This window comes from Giraffa tippelskirchi, chromosome X (genome assembly GCF_054371585.1).
Source record: "Giraffa tippelskirchi isolate mGirTip1 chromosome X, T2T-mGirTip1v1.2.pri, whole genome shotgun sequence".
Lineage (NCBI taxonomy): Eukaryota > Metazoa > Chordata > Mammalia > Artiodactyla > Giraffidae > Giraffa > Giraffa tippelskirchi.
This window is the reverse complement of record NC_137289.1, coordinates 125881299-125904032: the sequence shown is the minus strand read 5'-3', so window position 1 is coordinate 125904032 and position 22734 is coordinate 125881299. Positions and strand designations below refer to the sequence as shown.

Here is a 22734-nt window from a genome sequence, read left to right as displayed (position 1 = left end):
GTGATACTGACATTATCAATGATAAAAATAATAATATCTCCCTTTATTGAACTGCTATGTGTCAGTGGTTATACTAGAGCCTAGAAATACAGAGTTGAATGCAAAACAGCCCTCCCTAGGTAGGAACTTATAGTAAATAGTGGAAGATTTGATCACATAAATAATTTCAGCACAATGTGGAAAGTGCTATAGGCTTACACAATATGGGAAAGGAAATTGGGAAAGGCTTCCTGGAGAAGATAGTATTCACGAAGAATTCTAAAGCAGGAACATGAGTCAGCAAGGGAAAAGTAGGTTGGAGGAAGAAGAAAGAAGACGAAAATGCATGTATGAAGACAGAGGGTAATTCAGTGTGCCAAGTGCAATTCTCTCAAGTAGGTGAGTATTTGTAGAAGATAAAGTACAAGAAGAAGACATGTCCACAGATGAACCAGGGTACTGTTCTCACCTCAAACTAATGAGACCTTTAAGTCAGGGTTTGAACCTCAACCTCAGACCATATACAAAGTCTAGGTGTTGTCTTGTAGGTAATCAGGAGCCTTTGAAGGGATTTAAGCAGGAAGTGGCATGGGCACGTGTGTGTTTCAAATCAATTTCTTTGACATTAGTACAGAGTATATATTTGAGAAGGACAGAAATGGAATCAGAGAAAACAGGAGGCAATTGAAAGAATTCACTGAAAGGTTATGAGGATCTGATCCAGGGCAATGGTATCAGGAAGGAAAAAAAAAAAAAAACAACCAACAGAGTAGGGAAATGTTTAATAGAGTAGAGATATGGGAATTTGGTAACCAAATAGATGCTGAAGAAGAGGAGAAAGAGCAAGGGTGAACTCCTAGTTTCTAGATTGGGTAGAGGAGGGAATGCTGGGTGCAATTAAACTAAAGGTGAGGAAATAAACTCTCCTGGATTTCTCAGTATACCTATAAAAAGTTCTAGCCACATGAACACCTTCCCGTATCATGAGAATTAGATCTGAAATCATTTGTCTGATTAATTTTACTGATCCAAGGGGGCCAATTGGTTATAGCCCAGAGCAGTTCTCTAGGTTAAGCTGCAAGGTGTCAGAAAGACTGGAATGGCTATCTCTGCGGGCATTTACTTTTCAAAAATATAAAGCCCAGACTTTGGAGACATTTCTAGGTTGTTGAATCTGAGATGCATGGGGCTACCTGGCTCCCAGAGAAGCTGGAATCAGGACTCAGAGCCATTAGGTTTCCAAGGAGACCCTTTCAGAAGGAGAAGGGGACGACTGCCTCCTTCTCCTTTGTAAGCAGAGAAAAATCATTTTTTCCTGGTTTCTTGCCTATGGAATACCCACCAGTCACTCACACAGGAAAATTTCCATCAGATCTCACCATGTCTCCTTAGGGGTAAGGCTTGAACAAAGGGTAGAAGGTAGTGATGATATTTACTGGAAGTTAATTAAAGGAAATCGGCCTCTAGTCTAGAACACCTTATGTGCACATTCAGGATAAACATTAATAAAGACGAATACGAAAACTCTAACACTCCTACGAGGGGGGTCTGTTGGGCAACAGAGTAAGGGGATGTGATACCCTCAGCTTGGAGATATAACATTCATTCCAGCAGGAAACAAGTTTCAAATGCCACGTTTAGGGAGAAGAAATGAGATATAGGAGTCATTCTCTCACTAAGCTAGTATACACTAAGGGTCTACGATTATGCTTATAGCCAAGTGGAGTTAACTGAAAAGAAAATTCTGGAGAACATACACAAAAATTTAATGAGCAGACAGAGAAACTGGATCCTATGAAAAGCTGAAAAGGATTGGATAGGCATAAAGATTGGGGGCAATAAGGACTGTAAAGCTGTTCAAGACAGAGTGAAGAGTTTGAGAGGAATAAAGTGACCAAGAGTGTCCAATCACGACAAAGAAGTAAAGCAAGATCAGCACTGGAAACTGTTCATGAGACTTGGTGAGAACAATTTCAGTGGAGGCAGTAGCTTTGGAAATAGTTCAGCTGAGGAACAAGTAAGAGAAGAAAGAGAAGGTATTTCAAATGACAACTATTTGCCTAGTATCTTTTTTTTTTTTCTGAGAGGGAGAAGACAACAGGACAGAGATGATCACAAGGTAGAGAGAGAGATATTCTTTTTAGGATAGGGATGGTTTGAACACAGACGGAAAGTTGGATAATCAACCATCCTGGTTTGCCAGGTACTAAGGACCAGGAACCTTTGATGCTGAAACTAAGACAGCATCAGGCAAATCAGGACAGTTGGTCACCACAGCAGAGAGGGATATATTAAAGACCTCAGGGCAAAGTGGAGATAATTGTTGGGGCAGGGTCTGTCAAATAAGGAAACAGATTTTAATGGTCCCACTAAACTGAAAAAGCTCAAGACACTGTTTGATGATGCAATTCCATTGTTAAAACTGAACAGCCCTGTGATGACCTAGAAGAGTGGGATTGGAGGGTAGGGTGGGAGGGAGGCTCAAAAGGAAGGGGATATGTGTATACATATAACTGATTCACTTCATCATACAGCAGAAACTAACATCACATTGTAAAGCAATTATACTCCAAAAATAAAATTTAAAAACTGAACAGCAAATAATTCAAGACTAAGGACCACCCATCATTGTGAGAGAGCACTTGTTTGTCCCTCGAGTTGTTGCCAATAGCTTAGCTCCACCACAGCTGCACAGTTTATTTCTAAATATGAGTCACTAAGGATTAAAATAAATCTAAAGAAATGACAAAGGAAGTTCTGTCATTACAAAGACATAAGCACCTATGTTCACATTGGTGCCAGAAATTAAGAAAAGAAAGTAGATGGAAGATAGAACAGTTAAGTAACTTAAACTTGAGAATTTAAGAAGATTTAGATTCAACACACACATAAAACTGGAAAAACTCTAGAAAAAAAGGAGAGAAAAAAAAAACTATAAAGAGCAATGTCATGTTAAACATGTTTATATGAAAGGTGCTCTTCCATTTATTCATGTAACACATTTTGAGCACCTACTATGTACCAGACACTGTTCTAGGCAATGGACATCATTGATTCTTATAGCATGGAGTTTAAAAGAGATAAGCTTAGGTAGAAAAATAATAACAAGACAACAACAGCAAAAAAAAAAAAGTCCTCATGAAGATGTTGCATTAAAATGATGAAAAATAGATTTTTCAATATCTGATCAGTTTACCCCAGACTGCATGTTATAACAGTTAACTTCATTTGAAAAGTAAAGAAAATGGAGCCACTTTAAAACAACATCAACATTCAATACCAAGAGCCTTAACTCTTCAATAACGTCTTGTTTCAAAAAAAAAAAAAATAAAGTAGATTTGAATGACACTGGGGAAAATACATACTTACATACAATACTAATTTTGTCTTATGGATTATAATTAATATTTTATATCAGGTAAGTTGGTTCATTCATGTGCTGATATGAAAAGGCTACCAGACAAAAAGCCCTTCTCCCTTACACACACAAAATGTATCTTTACATTATTTAGATGTCAATATTCAACTGATATGGTCTTTAGTTCCTGAATCTTTTGAACAGATGAAACTATTTTCTTTAAAACCCACCATTTTCCCCATACCTCCTTTCTTCTCTTTTTGAGAGAGCCAGGCCCAAGGGTCTGAAATAGTGATGTGGAAGAATTAGAAGCAACTACAAAACACTTCAGTAACTTCGTGAAAAGAAAATAATCTTCTGTCTCACAAATGAGAAAAAGGCCTACTAAATTGATATTTTTCCTTTAGCTTCTTGAAGTTCAGAAAATAAACTTACAGGAATCATGCTGCAAAATTACAGTAGCAGCAAATCCCAAGTTACATCCAATTTTATTGCAAAGGTTAAATCTGATGGATAGTATTTATACCTCACAAATACTAACCAACTGGGAGACTTGACTGCTTGCTGATTGATTCATTCATTCACAAATATTTATTTTGAATCTATTACATATAAGGTAGGGCAGAATTAGGGACCTGATCTTTGTCCTCAAGGAGTCAACAGTTTGGTTGAGTAAGTATGTTTATATGAAAGCATATTTTTATTCAAGTAATGTTTTACCATTGTGAAGCAACGTACAGATAAGTTAGGCTTTTACCTAAGGCCATCTGTTCATTAGTCACTTAGAATCCAAATTTTGAAATTCTTAAGCCAGTCTGAAAGTGACTAATAACAAGAAAACCAGTCTCCTAAATTACAAAAAGTGTGGAAGACACAGAAGTGGAAAATCCTAATTACAGTGAGGCAAATGAAGTTAAAAAACCTGAAAGTAACAGAGAAGAACCAAGTTGTTGCTTATTCATCTTAAGCCAGGCTGAAAGTCAGAACAAAAAAAAAAATAAAAGTTCCTTGAATTACAGAATATTTGGATGCCACAAAGGTGGAAAATGCTAATGACTGTGAAGCAAATCAGAAATAAAAACCTGGAAGTGAGAGAAAAGAACCAAGTCATTGAGTATTTTTTTTTTCTGCCTGTCCTATTTGTGGGGAAAAAATTAGGGTGAATATGACCAAACAACTTAATAATACATAAATAGGAGTAGCTTAGAACCATGTGGGGGTGGGGGATGGTGAAGGGTGAGATACTGATTTGCCTGATAGAAATCAGAGAAGAGAGATACAGGACGAGAATGTGGGCACAGGTACAGACATTACAGAGAGAAAAGCTATGTTGCTGTCACCTATAAAGCCAGGGGGCCTATTACTAGGGATGTAAGTAAAAGCTCTTGCATTTCAAAACAAATCTCTTTCAACCAGGTACACTGTACAGTTTCCCTGGAGCTGAATTTTATCTATGTTCCCACTGAAGTGTCATCTGTATTGGTGTCATTTGGACTGGCAATCTGAAGGAACAACTATATGTTATTTCCACCTTTGTTAGCATAGCTTTACAGAACCATCCTGAGAGGCAGACTAAAGTGGTGTCAAGTGTACTGTCCTGGGTAGCAGGACATAAGTTGAAGTCTGGGCTGGGCCCAAACTTGGTTGCATGATGTCAAACAGGTCATAAAATCTCCCTGAGCCTTCCCATCCTCATTTGTAACATGTAGAGGTTTGCTAAGTATCTTACCTAAGTTCTAACATCCATTTCTAATATTCCATTATCAACACGTATAGATCATTGATTGGCCCCAGGCCTGTTACATGGTGGCACTTTGAGACAGTCTCCTTGAGGCATCATTCCTGATATTAAGATTAGAGACACAGCTTGGCACCTAACAGATACTCAATAAATACAGTTGAATAAATACAACACCCAGGTAGAAAAACCAAGTGCATTATATGGAGGCCAGTTGGATTTAGATGCAGATGTGAGGGTGAAAGCCTTGTTTTGTGAATTAGGAGAGAAAAAAAATAAAGCTGTCAATTGGGAAAAACTGAGAGATCCTTTTCTGGGTCCATTCTTAGTTTCCAGCTCCAAAGTTGAGAGTAATCTGTGAGTTACTAGGTGGATTTTCCTTAAAAGGAGGCCCTATTAGCCCTGCTTTCTTAATCCAGGTGATTTCTTCTCTAAAGGAGATACTGATGTCTACCCATTTGGAAGTTCCATTATTTGAATGGCTGGTTGGGGCTTTTCCTCTAGCCTGTGTTGGCTAGATGAGAGGACCAACAGACTCAAAAAGTTTAAGTGATTCAACGGTGCTGCTTCTTCAACAAATGGTTACTGAGTGGGCACAGGACAAGTACAGCAACACCGTCATACTCACAGATTGACTAGCATTTTAGTTTTGTCATATCATGTTGTTCATTTCCACATTATTTCTACCTTATCTGTATGCCTCCTATGTTGGTTTTACTCCTGATAAGAACATTGCTGAATACATTCTGTTACCATAATGACCTTTCTCATTTTTAAGAGCCACCCAATTTATTGAGTCTCGAGCACACTAGAAATACTGTAATTACTAAACACTGATTTAGGGACAGTCTTGTCCAATTAATCGGAAATGAAGATCATGGAAGAAGGCAAGATCCAAATGTGGTTCACTGAAGTAGCAGAGATTCTGCTTCTAAGAATCTAAGACAAATTCATAGGGATTTTTGGAAGAAGGAGCTTTGCCAGAAATGGCAACAGAGCCCAAACTCCCAGAAAGACAAAGGATTCACTTAATATTCACTCACGATACTTTGTATTAGAAAAGTTATGAAAATGGGACACATGAGCTACCAAGGAAAGCTCATAGTCATCTTTATATTTTTATTGTGGTAGAAACTCGTAACAAGAGATACTCCTTCACAAAGTTTAAGCGCGTGATTCAGGAGTGTTACCTATAAGCATTAGGGTGCACAGTAGATCTCTCAAACTTACTCATTTTGCATACCTGAAAGCTTCTGCTTGATGAAGAACTCCACATTTTCCCCTCTCCCCAGGCCCTGGCAATCACCTCTCTCTCCACTTCTGAGTTTGACTACATATCATCTTTAAACCAGATAAAAAAGTTTATCTTATTTTCACTCTGCTTCTGCAGAAAAGCGAACCTAAGGGATTATAGTATCAGATACATGTAGCCATTGTTTCTGGTAAATTTAAGCATTGTTTCAGATAGTTAACAACCTGAACAAAAATACCAATTTATAAGTGACATTTAAATCAATTTGAAGCAAATTTGAAAAGCAAATGGACATATTTCAAGTCTGAAATAATTTTTTAAAATATCTAATTTTAGTCGATGAAAAAAAAATTTTGGAGCATCTTAGGGGGCAAAGTGTTTAACCAGCTCCTGTTGAGATTTACTTTTTGGAAGTCTTTTAAGCACAAAGTTGTCTTCTCTGAGATTAACGGCACGGGCTAGCTGAGATTCCAGCCTGCTTGCAGATCTCTGATACTGTGGAGGAATAGTTTAGTGCCCACGTAGCATCTTGCACAGCTGTCTGACTCAATCCTAAGGCTGAGCCGCTTCCAAAAACCACTGGGGAAGTCACTTCCACAGACGGTAATGCTGTTAAACTCCCGGTCGACCTTGAAAAATCACTGCTGAAAATTTAGTCTGCTCCTAGGGTCATTTAGAAAATTAGGTATTAGGTTGTTGAGCCTAAACCCTAAATTTTGGACATTCTTTCTGAAGCAATAGTGCAGATAAATGGATTATCAGAAAACCCTGTGAAAAATTAATTAATATCCCTTCTCAAGAGGCTTAGCCAAAATTTGAGACTGTCAAGTGTGAGTGGTGACTAATTTCTGAATCACACAATTTGTTTCTGTCTATCAACATAATCCAGAAATGGAACTTCACATACACACTCTCCCCTCATCCATGATCATTTTGAAGTCTTTCCCATTTCCATAAATGGCATCATCATTTCTCCATTTGTTCAAACCAGAGACTTCAGAGTCATCCTTGACTCTGCCTTCTCTCACATTCCACATCCCATCTATCTTAAGTTCTATCAGCTCTACTTTCAAACTGTATCTTGGGTGATATAATTTTTCATCATATCTATCATTTCCATTCCAGTCCAAGTGATCATTATCTTCTTCCTAAATGACTTCAACACCCTCCTAATCTTTCTCCCTGCTTTCCGTTTTGCTCCTCCTACCATCATTTCCTCACACAACAGCCAGAATCCATTTCTGAACACATTAATCGGATCACATCATTCCTGCTTGTAGTCTTCCAGCAAGGTCTCAATATACAGAAAATAAAATCCACTTCCCAACTATGGCTGAAAAGGCCATTCGTTATCTGGTCTTTGCTTCTCTCCATAACCTACCACTAGCCCATCCTGCTATTCCTTGGATACACCAAACCTGTTCTCATACCTTCACATTTGCACTTGTTGCTCCTTTGGCCTAGAATATCCTTCACTCAAGGTCTTTGCTTGGCTCACTCACACACAGAACCCTTAGCTCAACTAATAGTCTCTTTAGGTAGGCCACTACCTCTCAGTCTTTCTCTGGCCTTATTTTGTTATTTTATTTTCATGAAACTGATCTGATCTGATTTTATTTTTGTTTAATTCTCTTTTTTGGCTGCACTGTGTGGCTTGCAAGATCTTAGCTCCCTGACTAGCGATCGAGCCCCAGCAGTGAGAGGGCTGAGTCCTAATCACTAGATCACCAGGGAATTCCCTTGACATCATTTTATATATTAATGTATTGGCTTACCATGTGTTTCCCTCATTAAAGTTTGAATGTCTGTGGAGGCAGAGTCTCATTTTGTTCACTATTGTACTTTCAGCCTGCAGCGCAAAGTAGGTGCTCAATAAAAATAACTGAAAGACTCAATACATTCTAGGAGTCGGAGTTATGATAGAGTTTTTCCTAAAATAATTTTTTTGACGGAAATAGAAGAACACATAAAAAGATCAGGGGCTTATCTGTGATTAAATGAAAGTGTGCAAAAATTCTTGGTAAAGGCAAAGTACTACATGAATATTATTTTAAAAGTATTTGTCAAGATATCAAAATATTTTGACATGGTTATAAAGAGGACTGTGGTAGAGAAGTCAATGTGTAAACTCTTCATAGTTTATCTTATTATAGTCATGAAACAAAAGTAGCAAATCCTAGATGACTCTGTTCTGAAGTTCTGATGATAAAGCTAGTTTTCAGAAGACTTCTTCAAATGGCTAGAAATGTAGTTCTAAAAATAATTGAAAATCTTTTCTATTCAGCATTCCTAAATATGGCTGCATAAAATACCAAACTTATACAAAAGCAGCTTTTACTCCATTAGTGATGAGGAACAGATCAAAAAGATGTTGATTTTCTCCAACCTAGTCAAGCAGACATCTTAGAGTAGATAACTAACAGTGAACTTCGCTAGAGGATCAAAACTTGTTTAGAAATCCCAAGAGGCCAGGTCAGTGAATGCTAGAATGACTCACTCTATCACAACCCTTTTTGTTGTTGTTGTTTTTCAGAGGTGACAGGGAACAATGCATTTATTTGGTAACACAAAGCTGACCTGAATCTTAATGCCCATGAATGGCACCTAAAGACATTTTCTATGTCTGTGAAAAGACAAGTCAGGGAACTCATTGAGCTAACACACATACTAAAACGCACCCAAAGGAAGCAGGCTGGTATTGATAACAGAATTGCTTAAATAAATGTATAACCTACAACGTGATCTCAGGATAATTTTATTGAATTACTCAACCTCTCCCTCACTTTGTGGTGGCTTCTGAGGAGATTGAATGTACATAATATATGAGCTGACAAATGAACAAGTCCACTACTTTACTCAAGACTTTTCATTTGTCAACAACATCCACGCAATTCTGGCTTTCTGTCCCTTGTTTTCATAATGTATGTATTGATTACTTCTATCTAAATCTTAACTAGAAAATCTCAGGAAGCTTTGGAGGTGTCCTTATGGTCTCTAGGGAAGGAATTAGAGAGATCTTTAAGTTGAAAGATGAAAACCAAATGACAAACGATTTCATTAGTAAAAATGTAAACAAACGTTATTACCTACAGTGTTCTTATAATCAAGGCCTAATTTCCATTTCAATTTGGGGTGGGATGAAGGGCATTAAATAAGCTCATGGTTTTATTGCAGTTCTCCTTAGAAATCCCCCACTATGATTTGCTCCTTTAAAACTCTCTCTAGGTTAATCACAGAAGTAGACAAGTAATAAATATCACTTTAGTGACTGCTCAAGTAAAACAAAGGAAGTCAGTTTTAAAAATATATCTGGACCAGAATAATACACACTAATTGAAAACGCGTCAGTCTAGTGAGGCAAGTAATGAGGAATCGTAAAAGCCAGGATAATGTATGCAAAAGATATAAAAATTGGTCAGTTTATATTTGCTAGGGCACATTTGAGCTTTAATTATTTATAACACTTCACTGCATATGGAGCATTACTTTATTAATTAGTCTTCAGAGTTATCCAGTTGCAGTTGTTATGCTGCCCAACTGGTTTGGGGAACACATATCCACTCCCAAGGATGTAAAAACCTGCTCTGGGGAGTGAGACCGTAGTTCCCAAATACCTGTGTGAACTCTCTTAGACTTACCTATAGGAAAACCGTACACTCTTCAATCAGAGTCATTGAGATTGACTATGTATTTCTGCTTTAAGTAAAGAGTACAGTTCAGTTCAGTTGCTCAGTCATGTCCAATTCTTTGTGACCCCGTGGACTGCAGACATATGATATTTTGTTGTAAATTTCATCATTAATCTGCAATGATTTACTAAGAAAAGATAAATGACCTCTTTATAAGTATTCTGATCTATAGAAAAAAGTGGAATATATTTAATTACTATTTATACTTTTGCCATTTTAATGGGATTGGTATTCCCATAAAAGAGAAGCAGCATTAATAATTTCTAATAGATAGCAGGTGACTTTTTTTTTAAAAAAAGTGGCACACCAAATATATGGGGAGCAAGTTTACAATAAGAAGTGAGCCATCTTAAAAAAAAAAAAAAAAAGAAATGAAACTTCTTGATACTAAAACGTTTTATATAAACAGTATTTGGAGCGAGAAACCCTTCAAGAGCACGACATTTTCTAAAAAGGCTACAAAACAAAATCTGTTCAAGACCAGATCTTGACAGAGTTTTGTAATTCCCTTTACCTCTTCCTAACTGGGTTCAGAAGCTCTGATAGAGAGATCCAGTTTCAAGGGTTTTTCCTTTGTTCTTTTTGTCCCCAGGCAGTGAGAGCATCACGAACTAGACAGCAATTCCACAACAACTATAAAAGGGCTACTGCATAAGTGTGACAGAACTGAGTAAATAGGGTGCTAAATTGTTCTCTCATCAACACTTAGGAGTGATGATGTTCTTTGAGGGAGTGCTTTGTGACATGGATTTTTCTTAAGGATACAAAGAGAATTTCATGAAAACATTGGACCCGAACACAAGGAAAACCAGTGGGCATCAAAGTAGCTTTACACACTATGAAAAGAGGCTTACTTGGGAGTAAACAAAAATCCTGCAAGTGAGGAAGGAACATCACTCTTGATTCTTTACCTCCCTGCCCTGGATCTCAGGAGGAGAGAGAATGAAAAAGAGATTAGTTCATTGGCTGTTCTCCTCCCTTCCTGCCTCTTTATCTTCTTTCCTTAATTCCTTGGTTCTTTTATCTGTTCAGTGTCTCTCATGTACTAGACACTTTAGAAGGTGCTAGGTATAAAAATGACAACCCTCTTCCGAAAAGAAAGCTTCATGGAGCACAAGGTTTAGTGGACATGGTTGACATTAATCAAAAAGTCACACATAAGCACGATGACAAGTAATGTTACATCATAGAAAGAAAAGGATGGTGTTATGAAGACACATAAAGGGAGATCTAGTCAAATGTGAGCATTGGAAAAAAGCTTGCTTGATGTCTGAGCCAAGATGTAAAGGATTCTTAGATATTACAATTTCCTAATTCTCATAATTAGGAAATTATGAGGAGGTAGGTTTGGGTAGAAAGGGTTTCAGACAGAGGATCAGTATAGTCAAAGCCCTGCCTGAGAGGAACAGAGAACTAGGGAAAAAAACAAAAGCAGGAGTTATAGCTAGAGTTAAGAGAGCAAGAGGAAGAGCAGTAGGGGAACAGAAGGTTGGAGCCAGACCAACCTTGGGGGGCTTGGGGGTCCTACTGAGGATTCATGGTCATTTCCCAATGGCATTGAAAAGCCACTGGGGAGTGTTAAGATGAGGACTGACATAATTCAATTGTTATTTTTACATAGATTACACAGACTGAAAATGTTGACTGCATTGTAGGGTGGTAAGAACAGATACAGAAAAGTGAGGAGAAAAAGTCTCTAGAAATGGTGACGATGACACAGTAGACAGGGTCAAGAGAAGTAAACTGATCCAGTGATGTGTTAGTGTCGGAAGGCTGGAGGTTGGTCATCCTGAAAAGGTACTATGCATCAGTCTGCTCTGCTGTTGTTTGGATAGGAGAAACTAGTTAGTTAGATTCTCCAAGACTTAGGGTTTTGTAGATGACAGCAACAAGAAGATAATGAAGGAATTTAGGGTCTTGAAAGAGTTATCAATATTAAAATGCTTGATGACTGAATCTAAGTTGGACTTGGAGGGAGACAAAGATAGAAGATCAGTGGAACTAATATACAGAACCAAGAGTTATCAATAGGCTGGAAGTCCTGATACACCACAGAGAGGAAGCAGATGGGTATCTGAATAAGTATACTAACCAAGTGGGGATTAATTCACTTCAGTATGGTGGTTGTTAACCAGAACTCTAACATCACATCTCCCTAAAGCATATTATTGATCATCAGATTATTCAGTAAGAGGACTGAGAATGATAAGGACTAACATTTTATCGGTGTTAGCAAGCAACTAAAGGCAATAATCAGGGACAGTGAGGCTGCATTTATGACAAAAGGTAGGCTAGAAGGGACCATGAAAACACTAAGTGGATCAAATTCCTCATCTTAGAGCTGAAAAACAAAGGAGCAATCACCAACTCACTTATGGAGGAGGAACGCTAGAATCCCAGTCTCCTGAATCCTAGTGCACCTGTCCAATGATTCATCACCTTTGATTTCTGGAGCTAGAATAAAATGATACCTTTTGTGCAAATTCTGTCTCATCTCACTATATCATATAATGAATTCTACTTAAAATGCCCATCCTTCTCAGTGAACCCTCTTCTACATATACACCCGAGTGTTTTAACTATTTATTCAAGTGTTTAGAACATTTTAAGATATAGCTATTCTATCATTTGCTGTTTAGTCGCTAAGGCATGTCTGATTGTTTGCGACCCTATGGACTGTATCCTGCCAGGTTCCTTTGTCCATGGGATTTTCCAGGCAAGAATACTGGAGTGGGTTGGCATTCTCTTTTCCCACAAAAGCTGCCTTAATATTCTGGATTATATGGAGGGGAATGGCTAAAGGAGAAACTGGAAGTTTCCTTGGCAATTATTTATCGACTCCTGGATCTTCTCTTGTGTTCTCTTCCCTTTCTGTAATCTTCTATAACCTTCTTTTCTGGAATAATAGAAACCCTTGACCTTTCTTCAAGATGTGACTTTTGGCTGTGTCTTCATAGAGATCTTTCCTTTAAGTGCTGAACATACAAAAGAGGCACCATTCTATCAAGTTTTTATTGCTTGGTAGTAATTTACTTGTTTTTCGATTCCCTTCTGTCCATGTACCTTTTATTCTCATTTCAAAAGCCCCTATTAGTATCTACTGTATGCCAGACACTTTGCTAGGGACTAGGGTCTTGGAGGTCAGCACGACCAAGTCTCTGCCTTCCTCACTCAGAGCTTAGTGGAGACAAAAATATAACGAAAAACAAAGAAAGAAAAGAAACAATTGATCTTTGCTGGAGAATGCTAGTGAGCAAGTTGTTATTCTGAAGACTGAGAAAGTAGAAACATTTACCCCACCTATCCTAGATGAACAATAACCTGGGTACCCAAATAGTGGATGAGTATCAATTTTCTTTTCAGAGAAGCACTCCAGCTAATGGGCTTCCCTGGTGGCTCAGTGATAAAGAATCCACCTGCCAAGCAGGAGACGTGGATTTGATCCCTGGGTCGGGAAGATCCCCAGAGAAGGAAATGGCAACTCACTCCAGTATTCTTGCATGGGAAATTCCCTGGACAGAGGAGCCTGGTAGGCCTAAGTCCATTGGGTTGCAAGAGTTGGACAGGACTTAGTGACTAAACAACAACAACAACTCCTGCTAATAGATGTAGAAGAAATGATAGAAATACGCAACTATTACATTGCAACCCATAGCCATTGATCATTAATAGCTGCCAAAGTCACACACACACAAGAGAAAACAAAGCACTATGTACCTCCTGGTGATGGATGAATACATCACCATCTATGAAGCAGTCTTACCAAGAAAAGTCAAACGCGAATATAATCCAACGTGTAGAATTACACCATTCAGTAGCTATATTTGAGCACTTGAAATGTGGCTAGTCTGAATTGAGCTGTGTTGTAGCCATTGTAACTGTAAATTTTTATATTGATTCCATGTTAAAATAACAATAATTATTGTTCTATAGCTATGTAAGATGTTACCATTAGAGGAAACGGGGTGAAATGCAAAGGGAAACTCTCTGCACTGTTTTTGGAACTTAACTGTGAATCTGTAATTGCTTCAAAGTGAAAAAAAAAAAAGGGATTTCAAAGACAAATTAGCCAAACACAATGTGTGGAACTTATGTCAATGCTTTTTTAAACCAAAAACTCAACCCCCCCAAACCTGTTAAAACATTTAAGCCATGTATATGAGAAGTAGAAATTTGAATACTGCCTTAGTATTTGTCATGATAAAATTACTGAGATTTAAAAAGTGTTACAGTAACACCTTTAAAGAGCAAATTCTTATCTTTTAGAGATGCTTTATCAAATATTCATGAATTAAATGATCTATACCTGAGATTTGCTTTAAAATAATCAAGGACAAAGTAGAAGTAAGATTGGCCATGAATTCATAACTGTTGGTTTTGATGAGTACACAGGGGTTTATTACAGAATTATGTCTGCTCTAGCATATGTTTAATATTTTTCAAAATAACACTTTAAAGTATCACCAAAAGACATAGGCAAATCTTTTTTTTTTGGTACAGACATGGGCAAATCATAAATGATATTATTAATGCAGATGCTTTTGACATTTAAAATATAATGGCTTGGATTATTTCTAATTGACCTTTGGACTAGAGAAGTAAAAACGATTTCTATTAAACTTGATTTCTTTTCTTTTTTTCAAACTAATCTCAGTCAAAACTAATTTTAAAATAGTCATTGAATGCTTACTATGTGCAAAGCACTATGCTTAAAAATGTCCTACCCTGTGTATATCATTCTGCTTCTGAACTGCTGGGAAATCGCCTCCGATAGGTGCCTGCCGGCTCAACTCATCGTCTTTCAGCTGTAGCCACACCAGAAGTTCCTGAAGAGAAAGGTGCAGACGCTTCCACTGGTCAGAACTGGCTTCCAAATGGGACCTGGAAAACAACAGCAGCAAACTGTGAGAATATCTTGAAAGATAAATGATGGTTCTAACAATCCCATTAAGGTACCTTGGTTGGTTAGTTCCATAGTGTGTAAATGTACTGTGGATTATATAGCAGCCCTCAATAAAAGGGGGCTTCTCTGGTGGCTCAGACAGTAAAACATCTGCCTGCGATACAGGAGACCCGGATTCAGTCCCTGGGTCAGGAAGAACCCATGGAGAAGGAAATGGCAACCCGCTCTAGTATTCTTGCTTGGGGAATCCCATGGATAGAGGAGCCTGGGGGCTACAGTCCATGGGGGTCGCAAAGAGTCGGACAAGACTGAGCGATTTTCACGTAACTTCACTTCCTCAATAAAAATCTGGCTACCTGCTTTTGAGACCAACAAAATGGAGGGTGGGTGTTTTTTGGGGCAACTTCTCAAAGGGGAAGACTGTTTAGCTATATGTTTATTTTAACGTGCAGAATTCTGAGACTTCTGGCATGAAATATACACTGGAATGGACTGTTTTCCTGTAGTGTTGCAGTCAATGACTCTTAATGTCTCTGGTAGAAAAACTTGGACCCAGTGACTAATATAAAGCACTCAGTTTTTGTATGACTCATGCTAGGACTGGAATTCTTTCTGTTTTGAGAAATGGAAAGGTCTCTCCCCATATTTTGACTTTTCCATTTCTACACCCTAGGCAGCCTCTTCCATTGACTCCTTTCATCTGGCATCTGTTCCTCTCTGCTCCTCTACCCATATGCTTCTCCTCTGCATCTACCCTTCTTTATTCACGTGCACCTGGGATTTGTTTTCACCGAGTTCAAACATTTTCCGCTTTGTTTCCTCTGTGTAAAATGTACTGAGACAACAACTCACGTGGAAAAGTAAAAATCAGACATTGGCCTGCAAGCCTTCCCACAACATGAATAATTTAGGCAAGAGGCTGAGTGCTTTACCATCAACTGTATTTAGAACATGGTAATCCGTAGAAGGCATTTAAAACTATACAAATGAATGATCTGTGTTATAGAATCTGTATTCCACTTGGGGATAAGAATCTAAATTAAGACAATAAATCATCATCCAGAAAACAAAGAAACTCAGAATGTGAGTCAAGCTGTACCCTCAGGTAAATCAAGAATTATGCTGCATCATTTACATCTTATCAGTAATTACTAATTAATTCATAAAAATTAATGCTTCCTATAATATACATACAATATAGTTTCTAACGTTGCAGAGACTGAAATGCAAAGTCACCAGGAAGAAAAGCATTCCCCTTTGCCATTTCATAACTTGGCCTGATATTTCAAATACCAGTCTCCTGCTGGTCTCCGTCAAACAGAATCACCAAATAGTACCTAGGTGCTGAAATTAAATTACTCTAAACTTTCTGAGGGATAATTTGATGATACATAAATGTCTTTAAAATGTGCAAATACAACAACCCACAAGCTTAAAACTAAGAAACTTATTCTAAGAAAATAACCGGGAAAGCATGCAGAGATACTGGTAGAAACCTGTTATTTACAGCATACATATAATTGATACAAAGTAGAAACAACTTAAATATTCAATACTAGGAAAGTGCTTACATATATATTAGTGAACTCATACAACACAATGTTCAATCCTGTGAATCCTATGCCATGCTCAACATGATGACGCAGGCGAATATTCATGGACATAGAAAAGATCAGTCTGTCAGTGGTTAAGTAAGAAAGCAGGTTACAACGATGTATATCATCTACGTTTCTAACGTGCTTGTGTGTGTATCTGTGTGCATGTGCTTGATTGCGCATGAAAAAAATTCTGAAACAAAAACCAGTTTATCCCTCACAGCTGGATTTGCACGTGATGTACTCCTTCATCTTTATACTTTTCCAAATTGCCAGAATTTGCTGTTGTGAGCCATATAGACATTATATTCAGAAAAAAATGAAGGTATTTTCATCAGGGAAATTAATCTGTTCAAGACTCTAAGGACATTATCATCTAGGAAATGCATCATGACATACCATAAACATCATCTAAGAAATGCATCATGACATACCATAAACATCATCTAAGAAATGCATCATGACATACCATAAATATCATGAATTAAATGTAACAGTGAAGATTACATATGGCATAGAGGTCAGTTCTTTTAATGTTTCTGTCCCCTCCTCCTATTTCAGTTATCATTTGCCTCGGATAAGCCTAAATGAGAGCTCCCTATGCAAGATTTTAGCTGTTTAATGACATGTAATGACTACTGGTTAAAAGGATTCCCTAGGGTGTCTGGAATTTGCAGCTTGGGCCCCTTGGGGGTAAAGGAGGCTGTCAAGCAGGACACATTGAAAGGTAGAGACAGGCACAGTACAGACATGGAAAGGCAGTGAATGCTAAATAAGGCACTGATTAGATAAATATTTACTGAGTGCCACTCAGCTCCAGTCAGGCACTGGGGAGTAAGGAGAGTGGAAGGATGTCTCGTGCCTGGCCTCCATGTGTCTGGTGAAGGAAATAACACCTCCCTGCTCAAGGGCAGGTGGACCAAGATGAGTCTTCCAACTGCTGCTTTCTTTACTTAAGGCAGTGCTACAACCCCGTCCAGGATAAACGGTGCTGACCAATTATTTGCAGGTCAATGAAACCCTTTGTGCCCCCTAAGACAGAGGCAAAAAAAAAAAAAAAAAGCACTGAGACCCAGGGAATTTCGTTCTAAAGGATCTAAGAGAAACTTCATAGCAGGAGATAGAGCAGCTGTGAAGAGCCAGGACATAGGACAGGCAAGAGAGTTAACAGAGGAGCAGAAGGGCCTGGGATCCTGTGTGACACAAAGCTCTCACTTTCCTGGGTGAGGGGGCCTTCCTTAGTCACCCCTGAGGCATGGAGTTAGATCACTTTTCCAAACATATGATCACCTTAAGTACATATCAAATGACTTTCTGTTCCTTGCTGAAGCCCGAGGGCGAAAGGAAAGAGGATCTGATATGAGGACAAAAACAACAAGCTTATAAAAGACAGTGGGTTTGGGCTGGAGAGGAAAAACCTCAGTCAGATAATGGCTTCTGCTTTAAAACAACACATATCAAATCTATAGCCATGGTTCTCAAACTTTAGTGTGCATAAAAAACACTTGAGCAACCTGTTTAACGTACAGACTCCTAGGTTTCACCTGAGATTTTTGGCACTTGAAAATTTTTTATTGAAAAAAATAAAAATAAAGTCTTATTGCTGACTTACAATATGATATTAGTTTCAGATGTACAGCGCAGTCATTTGGCATTTTTGCAGCTTATACTCCATTTTAAGCTATTACAAGGTAACGGCTATAATTCCCTGTGCTATATAATATATGCTTGCTGCTTGCCTATTTTATATGTAGTAGTTTGTATCTCTTAATCCCATTCCCTTAATTTGTCCCTCCACTCCTCCCTCTCCCCTTTGGTAACCATAAGTTTGAAATCTAAAAAATAAATGAATGTATATGCAAAAAAGAAACAGATTCGCAGATACTGAATTTCTATAATTTGAACAAGGCTCTTCACAACTCTGCCGGTTGTGAGCTCGCTCCAGCACCACTCTTAGAGGAAGAATTTCTTAAAGTATTTCCTATGTGCCCTAAGCATTACTTATTGGTTTCCACAGGGCAAAGGTGGACTTTGCCAGTGACATGATTCTTAAAGAGATCTAACTGTAATGAAATGCTCTGAGCTCAGAAAACATTTTCTCTGGCCATGCTAAGCTGGTGGAGTGTTGTCAAGACACATTTCTAATGTATTTGTTGGAAGCAGCTGCCCCATTTTTATTTTCAAGATTGTATACCAGATATTTCTAAATGATTAACCTATGTTTATATTTGGAGTTTTTCTTGAAAATGTTCCTTTGTATTTGTAATGACTGCTCCACCCCTACCCAATTTTATCATAAACTCTTAGGGTTGAAAGGAATTTTAGAGATTATTCAACCGGCTTGTTTTGCAAATGTGGGAACTGAGACACAAAGGTACAAAGACACTTGCTGAAACACAAAACTTGAGCTGTCATGTTGACATGGGAAATGGAAACTACAAACTTTCCTCATATGAGGAAATCTTTAACCTTGATGGTTCCCACCAAATGTTTTGGAGTCCCTGAGCAAAATACATTTCCTGCTAATTGGCAAACGTACTCTATTTATCCCTACCTACTACAGAAAATGAAAGAGGATGTTTGAAGAGACACACTTAGGTTCCATGCATTTTCTATTAATCTTTATTAGTGAGGATAAGAGCTTAGGGGTTACTAGCTTTTAACAAGGCAAGTAGCAATCTTTAATAAGCAGATAATTTCTGTAATTTTTAAGGTTTAAGTAAAATGCAGAACCTTTAGGTATGCTGGGATATATAACTTGGTCTTTAAGAAACTCTTCAGTGTCAGGACTCTAAGAATTATAGAGCTGCTAAGGTGATTGTTATTTCTCTAGACACAGATATTTCAAGTGTGATTCAGTTGATGCCTAGTTTGAAATCCTTAATAAAACTTTACTCTGAAAGGCAGCTATTCTTAAAGCAAAATGTGTTATATTGAATTCATTTTTCACTTTGACTTCCTTTATAAAACTAATGATATATCCCTGTATATCTTTGGTACTCTTGTGTAAAAAGATAGCATGCAAGCATACAGAAAGAAAAGGTAAGAGTGCAGAAATAATAAGGAACCATAGAAATAAAATGGGAGTTATGGGGCTTTAAATAAAGAGAATTAAGCTCAATGAGAAGTAAACATCTTTTTTCCTACTGAGTCATGAACTCCAACTTTCAAACATAATTAATATCTCAAGAGTAAGAAAAAGGTCAGAGACATTCAGTGTCCAAGTAGCATTTTTCTTTCAAAGACAGAAAGACTTTGCTTTTTTCTGCTTTTTTTTGTCCTCCATCAGAGAAAAGACTTCTAATTATTCTAATTTCTAATACCTAGTACTTTCTAAGAGATTTCCTGCTGCTGTGGACCATACAACGTTGGTGTCCTCACCTCTCAAATGAATGCTCAAAATTTCATAAAAGGGATTATCTTCATATAATATCTACAAGTTTTTCCCCCAAGTATAAAAATCTCACATAATATAAATTTTGCTGAAATTATGTGGATGTACGTGATTTTCATAGTTAATAACATATACAATAATCTGGAAAATAAATCTAGTGACAGATTAAATTAAAATGTCTATACTTAATTCTTATGTAAAAAATCCGCTTGATCACTTCTCAAATTATTCACTTTTTCAAAATTAAAAACACAAGGTTTGTAGATACAGAACATTTTAGAATGAGAAACACCTTAGTTGACACATTGCCATGCTGATGTTGGATGATGTCATCAGTGACTCTGTGTGTGTGCATGCATGTGTGTGTGTGTGTGTATACTTCAGTAGAAATTTTTCACTCTATTTTTCTCCCAGATAAAGCAGTTAATCTTTACTTCAATGGCACTTAGCTATCACTGAGTATTTACTTCTCTTTCTTATATCTCTTGGACAAAATGCAATGTGATAACACATGTGGAACAGATGGCATATACTTTCTTTGAACTAAATTATGAGATACAATTTCAATTAAGGAATTCTTTTTTCTCAAAGACATTGTATTTACTTTCTCTTATATCATACCTTTGAACTTAATCAGTTCTTTTAAACATAAGGAAACCAAGGTAAAAAGCTCAATAATCACAAGGAGTGATTGTAAAATTTAAAATAATAGGATTGTAGAATTGCAAGGGAACTTGAAGAGACCACCCATGTGTCTGGTCTAACTTCCTCATTTCTGCAGGGGAGAAAATTAAATTCTGAAGCATTAAAGTGATTTTTTCAAGAATAGATGCTAGGTAGTAACAGAGCCAGAGGAGAAACCACATCGCCCAACTGGTGGTCCAGGACCATTTCAACTCGACCTCACCAGCTCATTTATAACTTGGAGTTTTGTGTTTGTCTGATTTAGCTGAAGGTAGCTAGCATAGTCCTATGAAACAACTCATGAATACTTCAAAGAACCTGCCATCAAGTGTAATGAGAATAGTACAGGAAAGACCTGGTAAAGAAACAGTCAGAAAGGGAAACCTTGATTATGGAATTCGAGACAACATTTGGAGGATGAGAGGAGAGACCGTGTTCGAAGTGTGAGGACTGACAAATGTATATACTCATATGGGGCAGTGAGAAAATTGTTGGAGAGCAGGGAGGGGGTTAGAAAGCAGAATTTATCTGAAGCAGAGAATCCATGTTGGGCAGTAACTAAATTGCTGCTTGGTGAGGAAGGAAGTGGGAAGCAGAGGAAGGACCGAAAGGGAAGGGGTTAGCAGGGGCTGATTAGGCATAGTTGATGGAGAGTGGAAGGTTCACTAGATGCTAGCGACTAAATATAAGCTTCATGAGAGCAGTGATTTTCTTTGGTGTGTTTTGTCACTTGTGCACTCTCCATGCCTAGAAGAGTGTCTATTACAGAGTAAACATCCAGCAAATATTTGCTGAATGAACAGATAAATCAGTGAGTGAAATATGGGCACCAAGATGGAAGTTCTTGACCAGAGGGATGATAGGATAGAAACAGTGTCCAAGGAAGACTATCTTTGTAAATCTGTAATGGATGGTCTCAACATAAAAAAGACAGAGACAAAGCTTTCACTACGGAATGACCTGATGAAACCTTAAATAAGAATCACAGTTATAGGAAGAGAAATATAAACATGGCTTCGGAATCTCTTATGAAACAACGAACAACTGTAAGTTTTCAGTATAATATGTTGTAGTTTAGGTAAACACAGGGCTGTCTTTCCAGGGTATCCTTGGAAGATTTTTTAATTGTGGTGACATTTCACTATAAAATAATGCCGATGGAGGAACTGACCGGATTGGCAATGCAAGCCTTTGTGTCACTGATGGTTCTGTATCTAAGTGTTCCAGGGTTCATCTATCCTATTCCATAACCATCCCCAATTACTACCTCTACTCTGCCTCTCCCAGCTGAACCCTGCCATTCAGCACAGATTGACTGATACCCTTATTTCAGCCAAGCGCCAGGAAAGAAACTGAATCACTTTAATGTGAAGAATGACTTCCTTGCTTTTTTATAAGTGAGTGTTTATAACACATTCTGCATTATTTGAGAGGCCTACTTAAAAGCCAAAACCATTGACCTGAATATTTAAATTCTCAAATTTGCAGTACCTCAGATGAGCTAAGGTAACTGTTTTCTACTTGATTAATGACAGCAAGAATTCAACTGCAGTAGCTGGCATATGGGAAATCGCTGAGAATGAAGAGCCCGTATTTTGGCTGACATGCTGTTCGCCGCTTTCAAGTCTCCTTTTATTTCATCAAGTTCACATGAAGGAGAGAAAAGGCACTGGGTGATGTTCAGAACAGTTGTAGTACCTTTCTTTTTCTCTCCCGCAAGAAAAGAATGACTTTCTTTTCTTTATCTACCAGTATCATTCCCATCTCACAAGTTTCATTCCTTTACGACAGATGTTCTGAAAGAGGCCAGTGTCATTACAGATACTGACTTCTCTAAGAGATGAACCTGTAGCACGCAAATGGAGCTTCCTTATCTTCGAAACGGAGAAGTCAATGGCACCCCACTCCAGTACTCTTGCCTGGAAAATCCCATGGGTGGAGGAGCCTGGTAGGCTGCAGAGCCATGGGGTCGCTAGGAGTCGGACATGACTGAGCGACTTCACTTTCACTTTTCCCTTTCATGCAGTGGAGAAGGAAATGGCAACCCACTCCAGTATTCTTGCCTGGAGAATCCCAGGGACGGCGGAGCCTGGTGGGCTGCCGTCTATGGGGTCGCACAGAGTCGGACACGACTGAAGCGAC

General features: G+C 38.0%; 1 protein-coding gene across 7 annotated transcripts in view; it reads right to left on the bottom strand.

Moving 5' to 3' along the window:
- DMD (dystrophin) overlaps positions 1-22734 on the bottom strand; it is a 2147259-nt gene that overhangs the window by 379739 nt on the left and 1744786 nt on the right. For all 7 annotated transcript variants that reach the window (XM_081564318.1, XM_081564319.1, XM_081564320.1 and 4 more), the window contains one exon: positions 14741-14897. In XM_081564318.1, coding sequence (XP_081420444.1) covers positions 14741-14897 — 157 coding nt within the window. The remainder of the gene's footprint in view (positions 1-14740; positions 14898-22734) is intronic.